The following is a 13,082-nucleotide window of genomic DNA, read 5'->3' as shown; positions in this document are numbered from 1 at the left end:
TTAAAATTTGAAATCACTTGCTGATCCATGGGCTGGAGGAAATGGGTAGTGTTCGGTGGAAGATAGAGGACCTTGATGAACAAATATTCTTTTAAGATATCCATCATGGGCAGGAGGGTGAACAGGGGCATTGTCCAGCACCAGCAGGCATTTCATAGGGAGGCACTTCTGTTCCAAATACTGTACTTTTTCAATCTGCCCAAAATAAACATTTATCCACTCGAAGAATTGTCTTGTTACCCAGGCTTTCTCATTAGCCCTCCACAACACGTGAAGATTTTCCTTCGTGACTTTGTGGGTCTTGAAGGCTCGAGGAGTATCGGAGTGATACACCAGCAGGGATTTCACCTTGCAATTCCCACTGGCATTTACACAGAGTGCAAGGGTAAGCCTGTCCTTCATAGGCTTATGCCCGGGTAGCCTCTTTTCTTCTGCCATGATGTAAGTTCGACGAGGCATTTTTTCCAAAAAAGCCAATCTCGTCGTAATTGAAGACTTGCTGGGGACTGTAGCCTTCCCGGACAGTCAACTCGAACGGCCTAACAAAGGCTTCGGCAGCTTTCGTGTCCGGGCTTACAGCCTCCCCATGACGCACCACTGAATGAATGCCTGGGCATCTCTTAAATTTTTCAAACCACCCACGAGAAGCCTTGAACTCTTGGGGTGCCTGCTTCGATGTTCCTTCTCCTGTGTCTACTTCGGCATGAGCAAGCACGAGATCACCGAAAATGGCGCTGGTTATCTGGCAGATTATCACTTCGGTGATAGTGTCTCCAACCATTTCTTTGTCCTTTATCAAGACAAGCAGCAGTGTCTCCATCTCATCGTGGACGTGGCTCCTCTTCCTGGGGAAAACAGTCACGCCCTTAGAAGGTTTTGCTACTTTGAATGCTTCCTTCTGCTTCAGGATCGTTCCTATCAAAGACGGATTTTGGCCATATTCCTTCGCGATCACACTTAACCACATGCCAGCCTCGCATTTCTTGATTATTTCCATCTTCATCTCCATGGAAAGCATCATCCTCTTCTTTCCTTTGACATCAACAACTTTCTTGGGACTCATGGCTAATGATGTAATGTAATATCACACACAATACAGTACAATTGTTACGAAAGCAAAATCACAAACACCAAGTCAATGCGTACAATACTGCTGCCGAAACAAAAAGACATAGGAACGCCAGTGCTTAGATGCATGATGGGATACAGTACAGTAGATGCTGACCAATAGGAGAGAAGGATCTTATGGTGGTAACATGTTATTTTGATTATAAAATAAATTTTTGAATATACTTAACCGGTGATTATATAGCTGCAACTCTGTTGCTCGACAGACAACTCTACGGAAAAACTCGCCAGCGATCGCTACACAGGTTGCGGGTGTGCCCAACAGCGCCATCTGTCGACCAGATACCCAGCTCTCATGTAAACAAAGACTTAGTTTTCTCCTCGTCCCACTGCGTCTCTATTGGGGAGGAAGGGAGGGTCATTTAATTTATAATCACCGGGTAAGTATATTCAAAAATTTATTTTATAATCAAAAAAACATTTTTCAATATTTAACTTAGCCGGTGATTATATAGCTGATTCACATCCAGGATGGTGGGTAGAGACCAGTAATATATGTTTACACTTTTATGAGCTAAGAGTTTTTTATTTCATTTTAGAAGTTATCAAAATAACAAAAACAAAATAAATAGGTACCTGGTAAGGAAGTCGACTTGAACAATTACTCTGCCTTTTAAGTACGTCTTCCTTACGGAGCCTCGCGATCCTCTTAGGATGCTGATCGACCCCTAGGATCTGAAGTATCAAGGGTTGCAACCCATACAACAGGACCTCATCAAACCCCTAATCTAGGCGCTCTCAAGAAATGACTTTGACCACCCGCCAAATCAACCAGGATGCGAAAGGCTTCTTAGCCTTCCGGACAACCCATAAAAAAACAACACTTCAAGAGACAGATTAAAAGGATAAGGAATTAGGGAATTGTAGTGGTTGAGCCCACTACTGCACTCGCTGCTACGAATGGTCCCAGTGTGTAGCAGTTCTTGTAAAGAGACTGGACATCTTTCAAGTAAAATGACGCAAACACTGACTTGCTTCTCCAATAGGTTGCGTCCATTATACTTTGCAGAGATATATTTTGCTTAAAGGCCACGGAAGTTGTTACAGCTCTAACTTCGTGCGTCTTCACCTTAAGCAAAGTTCGGTCTTCCTCACTCAGATGTGAATGAGCTTCTCGTATTAACAATCTGATAAAGTCTGACCAAGCATTCTTTGACATAGGCAAGGATGGTTTCTTAACTGAACACCATAAAGCTTCAGATTGGCCTCGTAAAGGTTTAGTACGCTTTAAATAGAACTTAAGAGCTCTAACAGGGCATAAGACTCTTTCTAGTTCATTGCCTACGATCTCCGATAAGCTGGGGATATCGAAAGATTTAGGCTAAGGCCGAGAAGGCAGCTCATTTTTGGCTAGAAAACCAAGTTGCAGCGAACAAGTGGCTTTTTCTGACGAAAATCCGATGTTCTTGCTGAAGGCATGAATCTCACTGACTCTTTTAGCCGAGGCTAAGCATACCAGGAAAAGAGTCTTAAGAGTGAGATCTTTCAGGGAGGCTGATTGTAACGGCTCCAACCTGTCTGACATGAAGAATCTTAGTACCACGTCTAAATTCCATCCAGGGGTAGCCAAACGACGCTCCTTGGTGGTCTCAAAAGACTTAAGGAGGTCTTGCAGATCTTTATGTTTGGAAAGATCTAAGCCTCTATGCCGGAAGACCGATGCCAACATGCTTCTGTAGCCCTTGATAGTGGGAGCTGAAAGGGATCGTCCTTTTCTCAGGTATAAGAGAAAAACAGCTATTTGAGCTACAGAGGTACTGGTCGAGGATACAGAAACTGACTTGCACCAGTCTCGGAAGACTTCCCACTTCGATTGGTAGACTCTAATGGAAGACGCTCTCCTTGCTCTAGCAATCGCACTGGCTGCTTCCTTCGAAAAGCCTCTAGCTCTCGAGAGTCTTTCGATAGTCTGAAGGCAGTCAGACGAAGAGCGTGGAGGCTTTGGAGTACCTTCTTTACGTGTGGCTGACGTAGAAGGTCTACCCTTAGAGGAAGACTACTGGGAACGTCTACTAACCATCGCAGTATCTCGGTGAACCATTCTCTCGCGGGCCAGAGGGAAGCAACTAACGTCAACCTTGTCCCTTCGTGAGAGGCGAACTTCTGCAATACCTTGTTGACAATCTTGAACGGTGGGAATGCGTAGAGATCCAGATGTGACCAATCTAGGAGGAAAGCATCTATATGTATTGCTGCTGGGTCCGGGACTGGAGAGCAATAGATTGGAAGCCTCTTGGTCAGCGAGGTTGCAAAGAGATCTATGGATGGTTTACCCTAAGTGGCCCAAAGTCTCTTGCACACATCCTTGTGGAGGGTCCATTCGGTTGGAATTACTTGCCCTTTCCGACTGAGACAATCTGCTATGACGTTCAAGTCGCCTTGGATGAACCTCGTTACTAGGGAGATGTCTTGACCTTTTGACCAGATGAGCAGGTCCCTTGCGATCTCGTACAACGTCAGTGAGTGGGTACCTCCTTGTTTGGAGATGTACGCCAAGGCCGTGGTGTTGTCCGAGTTAACTTCCACCACTTTGCCTCGAAGGAGAGACTTGAAGCTTTTCAAGGCCAGATGTACTGCCAACAGCTCCTTGCAGTTGATATGCATGCTCCTTTGACTCGAGTTCCACAGTCCTGAGCATTCCCGACCGTCTAGTGTCGCGCCCCAGCCCACGTCCGATGCGTCCGAGAAGAGAACGTGGTTGGGAGTCTGAACAGCCAGGGGAAGACCCTCTCTTAGGTTGATATTGTCCTTCCACCAAGTCAGACAAGACTTTATCTTTTCGGAAACCGGGATCGAGACCGCTTCTAGCGTCTTGTCATTTTTCCAGTGAAAAGCTAGATGGTATGAAGAGGACGGAGGTGTAGTCTTCCTAGTGACACAAATTGTTCCACGGATGACAGCGTCCCTACCAGACTCATCCACAGCCTGACTGAGCAGCGTTCCTTCTTCAGCATCTTCTGGATGGATAGCAGGGCTTGATCTATTCTGGGGGCTGATCGTCTTGTTGTTCAGCAACGTCCTCATCAGAGGGTTCCTCATCCGAAAACTGATGAGGAAACGGCAACGGAGTGGGCAACGTATGGCTCGCTGAGTCCGGTCGCACTGGTGCATGCGTGACGGAGCCGGACGCAACATCATGGAACTGCTGCACAGTCTGTGAACTGTCAACAACCATGGGTGCGCGAGGAAGCACAGCGTCAACCCGAGACTGTCTAGACCGTCTGGGTTGTGCAGTCAACACCCTACCGGGTTGCTGAGGTTGACGCACTGCGTCAAAACAATTCACCTCTGCTGATTGTTGAACGTCCTGAACGTCAACAACCACCTCCGAGCGTCGCTTAACGACAACGTGCGGCTGGCAACCCACACTGGGTCGCATCGGTGGAGGAACCACCTCAACTGGCAGACGCGAGTAGGTTACCTCAGCGTCAACAGGGCGCACAACCGACCGGTTGGAAGGTTGTTGGTCAGAAGGTTCGGTAGCAACCTTCTCCGCATTAAAGTCCTCTATCAAGAACGCAAGCTTGGACTGCATGCCTTGCAGCAAAGCCCATTTAGGGTCTACGGGAGCAGGTGCGGCCACAGACGGGGTTAGCGACTGAGGCGGTACCGCTTTCCATCCCTGAAAGCCTTGTTTATGCATGACATAATTGTACAGCAAAACTTCAAAGGCTCGAAAACAGCTGTGAAGTTGACCTGTAAAAAACTTGGAGCGTCTCCTGGCCAGGCGCCAGGGAGAGTCTACGAGATTTGAGAAGTCTATCTGGGCAGAGGCATGAACTCCCAAGCCGAGAACTTCTCTCGTGTCATATCAGACTCTCGCTCTGTAAGCCAGTTTAAAAGAAGGGAAAGCAAAGGCTGTATCCCCCAAACTCCTCCTGGTGAAAAACCAGTCGCCTAGCCAACGTAAAGCTCTCTAGGAGAGCGAGAGAGCACTAGCTTAAAAACAACGGCTTCGAAGTAGCTAGGCCTAGTGTAAGCTTTGACGTTTAGGCGAACGAGGAGCAGCAGTTACAAAAAGATCCGGACAAAGATCCTTAAAAAAAATCATCATGATTTAATTAAAGTCCATAGGGGGCTAAGCAGCTTTAGGCTCCTCTCCATCTGACAGAGTCCTCAAGGGAATATCAGTAGGAGGGGGAACAGCAACTTCCTCATCTACAGGAACCTTGTCCGATAAAAGCTAAGTCTCAAGCAAGGGAGAGACCTACCGTGGTGGCAATGCTTTACAAGCAGAGTCCACACTCACTGGTGCATTAGTAGCGGACCAGAACGCAACGTCATGTAACTGCTTGACAGTCTGTGAACTGTCAACAACTGAACTGTCAACCACAACAGGTGCGTGAGGACGCACAGCGTCCACTCGAGACTGCTTTGACTGCTTAGACTGAGCAGTCAAAACAACTCTAGAATGCGGAGGTTGACGCACAGCGTCAAAACAAGTCAACTCCGATTGTTAGTGAACGTCTTGAACGTCAACAGGAGCATCAGCAAGTGGCCTAACGTCCAAATGCGGCTGAAAAACCACACGAGACCGCGTCGAGTGTGGTTCTAAACAACCTGACTGACGTGACTTAGCTACGCCAACGTCAACAGTAAGCACAAAGGAACGTTAGGTTGGCTGAAAGCCAGGATATCGATGAGATAAACGGCTAGACTCAACAGACTAATCGGCAGAATAGTCTTCCATAAGGGAGGCAAGCATATACTGCATGTCTTGCCATACAACCCATTAAGGATCAACGGAAATGGTTGTGGTAAGAGACGAGGGTAACGTCTGTGACCGCAACACTTTGCCAACAAAAAAGACTCTCGGAGTCTGTGTTACGCTTTTGTTAGGCGGCGAGCAGTTATCCGATGACTGCATAGGGTCAGAGCTGTCCTAATGGCTGTAACCAGGACGCTGGACCTGTCCTGAAAGGACTGACTTTCGCTTAAGGGCTTCGAAACCTTGTGACAGGTTTCTTATGCGAAAAGCCTTCGGATGACGAGGAGAAACAACGTCTCTCTCGTCTTATGGCAGGGGAGATCTTGGTAAGATACACCCGATACCATAGAGGGAAAACGTCTGTTCGTTGATCAAGGCCTCTCGAACCCATAAGTCGTTTGACATTACTTCTCCCCTGGGCTTGGGAGCATGCAAGAGGTCCCGGACTAGTTGAACGACAGGCACGAACAGACGAACCCTTGGACGCAACACTGTAACACTTTGCGCATATCACTTTATCACTTCGATTTTCTGTTTTGCACTTATTTCACTGAAATCGAAACTTTTACTGATTTCTACCTGAAACACGCAATTCTACCCTTCATTAAAAGGTAGTAATTGCGAAATCAGTCGTATAATGCAAGCTCATTAATACCAGCAAAAAACAGAAAACATATTTTAAGATAAAAAAAAATCAGTGGCTGGGAAAGAGACTAAACACTAGTTCCTATAAACTACGTTTTCAATCTCTCACCGCACATAGCCTGGGGACGAGAATAAAAAACTAAAAACGTTTTATCCTTCCTCCCCGTACAGAGACTAGGGACGAGAGTAACTCGAGAACAACGTTACCCGCTTGAACGGAACGTTTTCTCTCCTCTCTCTCCCTTCGTCTCTATCTCTCTCTCTCTTTCTCTCTTGATTTCGCACTTAAGAGAAGAGCCCAATTATATTTCGTCAAAAAAACATGTTATTTGACTAAAGGAAAAAACTGAAAGGTTTTTCAATTAAAAAGTTCCTTTAAAATAGAATTTAAAACATTTAAGCTAAGAAAGAATGAACAAAACGTCAGAATCGATTTACTCTTACTGCAAAGTGAAACCGTGATACACTCTCTCTCTATCGTAACGATAGAGCGCATGTTGAACGTCCTGAACGTCAACAACTGCGTAGCATAAATAAACTAAACGTTAGTTCATCTTTGAAAACAGTACGAAGACTATCAAAGAAATTCTTTCATATTACATTTAAAAAGTTTTAAATCCTTAGCTCTTTAAAAGCTAATTACGATATAAAGGGCTCAACGTTGATTAACTTCGGTTTCCAAGTTAGGACCGCCTACTCTCAGGAAAGGTCGCATATAAACAAAACATTAAAATTTATTTTTATATGTTTATAATAAATGGAAAGTTAATCGAAGAGGCCTAATAAAGGCGGAGAGAAATAAAATATATAGAGGAAAATCTATAAATAATTTATAACGTGATAAAATAATTACTAAAAGCCTAAACACACTTCCGTCTAAGGGAAGGGTCGGCCCTTTAAAAGTGAAAGAAAGTCCATACTCTCTTTGTCACCATAATTAAATCTATCCAAAACGAGTTCAAGATTTAAGATGAAGATAAAACACCTGCATTGCGAAAGCTCAAAACTATAATATAGTACTTCACCAATTAGATGTGAAAAACTCCAGTTTAGCAACAGCGAGTAAAGTACGTCTTGTCGACACCTCGACAGAGAGAAAATTGAGTCTTTGTTTACATGAGAGCTGGGTATCTGGTCGACAGATGGCGCTGTTGGGCACACCCGCAACCTGTGTAGCGATCGCTGGCGAGTTTTTCCGTAGAGTTGTCTGTCGAGCAACAGAGTTGCAGCTATATAATCACCGGCTAAGTTAAATATTGAAAATAGCATCTGTGTAGGGAGATAACCAATGGGAGCACTAGAGGATGGTAACGAGTTTACGGGTTGGCGGCACACAAATTTTAAAATCAGTCTCGAACATGGTCGGGCTCTCGCACTGTAACTCCTTTCGTTGTCCGAATCATTTTTCGTGATGCGAGTCTTAAAATTCTTCGCATCTCGTATCGCAGAGTGAAAATTTTGTAAGCAGATTCTTTCATGTCGAGAGGTTTGACTGTACTTACAACAGCTGATATAAAGAAAGGCATTACAGCACTCTCAATTGATAAAAGAAAAATTTCATACTCTTGACAAAGATACTTGGGGAGAATTAATGATAAGCCAATACATGGCACGACCACTAAAATCCCAACAAATAACAAAAACAAAGGAAGTCGTTGAAATTATAAGATTGCACATTTAACAATTTAACAAGGGTAAACCCTGCTAGCTGTTGCTTTCCTGGCTGGAAAACAAGGCCACTATCAAAAGGGATATTTGAAAAAGTTATGGTTGTACATTTTGTGTGTCCGATAAGCTTTTGACCATGAGACTGGGCATATGTAAACTGATGGAGTCAAGTTAAACAAATGACAATACCGAAGGGTCAGTCATTTAGAGATGATTTTCAATTGTACACAGTTTACCATACAAGGGATTTTACAATGATTTATAAATTGAAATAACTCATTTATTTTGTTCAAATTTTTTTCTTGCTACTATGGTCAAAATAATTACCACAAATATAATTTTCCAAAAGTGTTGTAAACAACTTTATCTTTACCATAATGTTCATTTAAAGAGATGCCAACTATGTTTATTATGAAAGAGGGAGCATTGAATGGTATTGTGGGTTGTGTCCACAACCTAAGAATTACCAAATGACCAAGTGAATGGCAAAATTCCATTTGATTTTTGAATATTTTAAGAAATTTTGGAGAGTGTAACATGAAAATTATTGGACACTCTCGAGTCTTGAGCATTGATATAAGAGAGTTTATTGTTATATGACACTGACATTAGACTCCTCCTTACAGTCTTCACTGAACCTGCCTCCTTCAGTTTATCTGCTTTTTACATCCCAATGAGAAATTATCACAAAGCATGAATAAATTTATAGTTGTACATCTTATTTTAATATATTTGTGCTCTTTCAAAGAAATTGTAACTACCCCGGTACTGTATATGATTAAAAGTTAAGGAAAAGAGGGAATCGGGGATTTTCTATTTAGATCTTGATGAACCGATTTAATAACCAAGAATCTACTATGTGTACATACAAATGCAATTCAGACTGTGAATGACTACGGATCAAATTAGGTATCCAACCTTTGGAAAATAGCAAAATTGCATGTGATACATGAATAATATTTTATGTATGCATTGCCTTTCTTACATATCTGCTGACACATTCTGACAATTATCAAGATTTTATTAAAATTATACCATAAAAGGTATTAAAGTATTTCTTTTATATTATTGCTAGAAATTTAACTAGTTGTACGGTCATAATAAGGCGAGTAGGTAATAACATGAGACAGTCTTAACCTTATATATAAATACATGTTGTGTAATGTTTATAATATTCAACCCAGAGATGTTCTTTTACAATGGTAATAACAAAACTGACATCCTTTGGGTTATTCCCTCATTTAGCTTTTGAACCCCAAAGAACAAATAGAGGTTAACTTCTGATCATATCATCGAATAAGATTTCAGTGTTGTGTTGTTAGTATATGTGAATCTATGTCAATATTTTGGTTTATTTCAGGTTACACATATCCTTTCAAGACCAAGTGATTCTTGGTCAGGCATGCAGGGCCATATAAGAAAAGATCTCTTGCAAAAGATTCTTCCAGCCAATAACGATGATACCATACTCTTCACATGTATATGTGGGCCAACGATATTCACAAAATTGTCTGTCAAGTAAGTCAAAGATTTATCACTGTTATTATTTTTTATTACTATTAATAAATTACAGGTCCTTATAAGAAATCGATTGCTGACAAAATGATCAGCCTTCTTCTGGTGGAAAGGCATCAATCTTCAAACCCTGTATTTTTTAGAAAATGTAGGATTCCGATAGCCAATTGCGTAACATCCATTAATCTGTGGAACTCCCGAGCTCCAAACTCACCTGTTTATTTTTACCTAAATCTGTTACACTTGAAAAATACCCGAGCTCTGAGAATGCAACTCCCAGACGGCAATACATATGAACACTGAATATACAAAGGTCTCTTACCTTACACTCAATACAAAACTTGGTGATTAGTTATGTGAACTATTGAAAAACCAACCTCTTAATTCGGTTCTTAGTCAGGGAATATGAGCAAAGAACTGAGAAAAAAATATTGGTGATCGAAATAATACTCACTTTACAAAAATTAATATAGTCTATAAAAAGTTAACAGCAATTCACAAGAATAAACACCAAAAATAAATCACTCGAAATTTAAATCTGAGCTAGACTTTGACTAAAAAAAAAAAGAAAAGACACTAAAAAATTATACAATCACTTGTTTCACTGGAAATTAATTTATAAAAATATTTAATTTTGATAATGAAAAAAGTTAACACTTTAACACTCTAATGAACATACAATAATTGAATTTACATATATGTAACTGCTACACTTACATCTTTTAGTTTACACAAGTTTACAGAACGGTTGAGCAAAAAATTTTAATGCACTTCACTGTTTAACCTAAATCTCACAGGGCCAGTTACAAAAATTTGTGTTAAAATGTACTTACATTAACACACTACACTTGAGTTAACATCCAATAATTTCACCAAACTATACACAATATATGTTGGACAAAAATCACTTATTATGTTTGAGAGGAGAGACTCCTGGTGGACATTGGCTCTTTCAAAGGGATAGGCTGGGCTTATGCACTCAGGGGGGACTATATATATAGTCTTACTTATTCTAGAACCTTCCATTTCGGCCTCAATAAAAAAAAAAGAAGAGTAAATCTAATTAGAGAATTTTCATGCACTTTCTCACCACGTGGAAACGTAAAAATGACGTAATCCCTCATGCTCATACCTTGTGTGGGTCATACAGCATACCTAAACGAGATTACATAAGACTCTGTAACATAATTACGTGAAATAAAAAGTTAATTCTTAAAAAATAACGTAACTTTACATATACTGAATTGAATGAAAATATAATTAAATGAATGACGAAAGACTTGTGTAATTTACATACTGTACATTAATTAAACCTACATGAGTGGAACTCACCTTTAAGCTGACTATACATCTCTTAAATATACAAATGAAGTACATGAATAAAATATTTTTTGGGCTCAGCCCTGTCGTCCTGATGGAAGGTTCCTTTAGGTAGCCTTTCTAAGGGATATTTGCTACAGTGATACTCCCAGAGAAATAAACCGGTCTCCAGGATTCTAACTTCTGGTGCGAGTATCCATAATAAAAATTAAGGATATCGCATAATATCAGGGGACGTATTTTTAGATACGACACATAGCAATCTTCAACCCGAATAGATTTAACTCTTTGAGGGGAAGAGTGGCGAAAGAAGGGAGTGCAGATCTAGGTACCCGGTGGACCTCCTATCCGCACTACTACCGGTCGCCATTCCTTTACTTGTAGCCGATATGACTAAGTGTTTCCCAATGTTATCCCAGTGTTATTGCAAGTTACTGTATCGGAATATTAATCATGCAATCTCCAGCATCTTCATTCTTTGGAAAGTTTTGTATTAATTCTTTCCTATGTATAAATTTTGGCTCGCGTCTCGGTTAAATTCTAATAATTCAATTGTTAGTTGAGCATTGCCACGACCGGAGGCAGTCATTTTTACGACAGCTGTCGCCATTATTATTGCATTTTATTTAACTAGTAGGGCAACTTTCCTGGTATTCAGCTATAATATTAGCTAGTTAGGCAAATTATACAAGTGAAGATTGTGCATACAAATAGATTATTATTCCTCTTCCTAATATGTAACTTTACTTTTTGGGATCAATCCATGTCGTCCTGATGGAAGTTCCTAAAGGGTAGCTTCCTTGGGTATATATAACTACGGCGATATTCCCAGAGAATTTACCTTAAGGTACCCAGAATTCTAACTCCTGGAGCGAATATCCCTAATAAAAGAACCAGGGATATCGCGAAATATCAGAGGACGTATTCTTGACACGCCACATAGCAATCTGCACCCCGAACAGAGTTAACACTTCAAAGGGGTCAATTGGCAAGAAAACGAAAAACGAGAAAGAAAGGAGAGCCGCTCGCAAGGTATCTCTCCTCTCCCGTTTCGTAAGCGTGCATTGCGCTGCTCACGGCGCCATCTGTATTTCTTTTTGCGTAGCTCAAAAACTCGGTGTTTTTCCCTGTGTTATCTCGCAATTCTTGGATTATTTCAACTTTATAATGCTTTCTCCAACTTCTTCTGCTTCTGATAAGTTGAGTATTATTTCTTTTATGTATAAATGTAAGCTCTTGGTAATTTTAAAATGATTTGATAGTGATATCGTTGTTACAAGAGCTGTTGCCTACCAGAGGCGTCCAGGACGCTGTCGCTCGCTATGTATGAGTTATTTAGTTAGCCAGAGCGACGTTCCCGGCTGTTTCGCTTTAATAATTTTAGCTATTCAGCGTTACATAGGATTTCTTTATATGATGCTTTTAGTATTTCCGTTTTGGCGAAGGATTTGCCGATTCTGGCCTACGCTAGACCTTGTAGCCTAGTCGTTTGGCCCTAGTACTTTCCTGCATGATATTCAGATTTCCGATTGTTTTAAAATTTTATTGAAGCTTTAGGCAGTTTTATACATTTAAGATTATGTTGATTTTCTTCCAAGATAGTACTGTATACGAGTGAGTTTCGGTGATTTAGATAATCGATTCTCTTCGCGCCTAGGCTAGTTGTCTATGGGGCCATAGTATACTTTCTCACACTCCCCGGTTGCTCTCTTCTCTTCGGAGAATGTGTGCAATCCCTTTCCCTCTGCTTAAGCCTTGGGCTTAACCGTAATGGTTTATCTGAATTGACTTTAGATACAACTATATTAGGGTGTTTCAGTTCTTTCCTGTTTCCAGTAAGTCTGGCTTCAGGAAGGGGGCAGGACATCAGAGTTCTTAGTCTGAGTCTGTTTCTGTCTAGCTTTGTGGTTGAGATTCCCTGGCTAGACTGACAGCAGACATAGGAGGCTTAGCCTCCTTAGTGCACTTTCGAAGGTTTCTGTACGAGATGATTCCTTCTTTTTGTGTTCTAGCAGACTAGTCCAGTGTTGTTGTTCTCGGTGTGGAGGATGAGATCCTCTTTTTCTGTGAATAACAACGCCTTCCTTGCTTTGGTTCC

At 41.4% G+C, this 13,082-nt stretch overlaps 1 protein-coding gene across 7 annotated transcripts in view; it reads left to right on the top strand.

Moving 5' to 3' along the window:
• The window catches only part of LOC137622964 (cytochrome b5 reductase 4), a 200,037-nt gene that overhangs the window by 171,696 nt on the left and 15,259 nt on the right, over positions 1 to 13,082 (top strand). For all 7 annotated transcript variants that reach the window (XM_068353564.1, XM_068353559.1, XM_068353565.1 and 4 more), the window contains one exon: positions 9,510 to 9,667. In XM_068353564.1, coding sequence (XP_068209665.1) covers positions 9,510 to 9,667 — 158 coding nt within the window. The remainder of the gene's footprint in view (positions 1 to 9,509; positions 9,668 to 13,082) is intronic.

This window comes from Palaemon carinicauda, chromosome 30 (assembly GCF_036898095.1).
Source record: "Palaemon carinicauda isolate YSFRI2023 chromosome 30, ASM3689809v2, whole genome shotgun sequence".
Lineage (NCBI taxonomy): Eukaryota > Metazoa > Arthropoda > Malacostraca > Decapoda > Palaemonidae > Palaemon > Palaemon carinicauda.
This window is presented reverse-complemented; position numbering and strand designations above follow the sequence as displayed.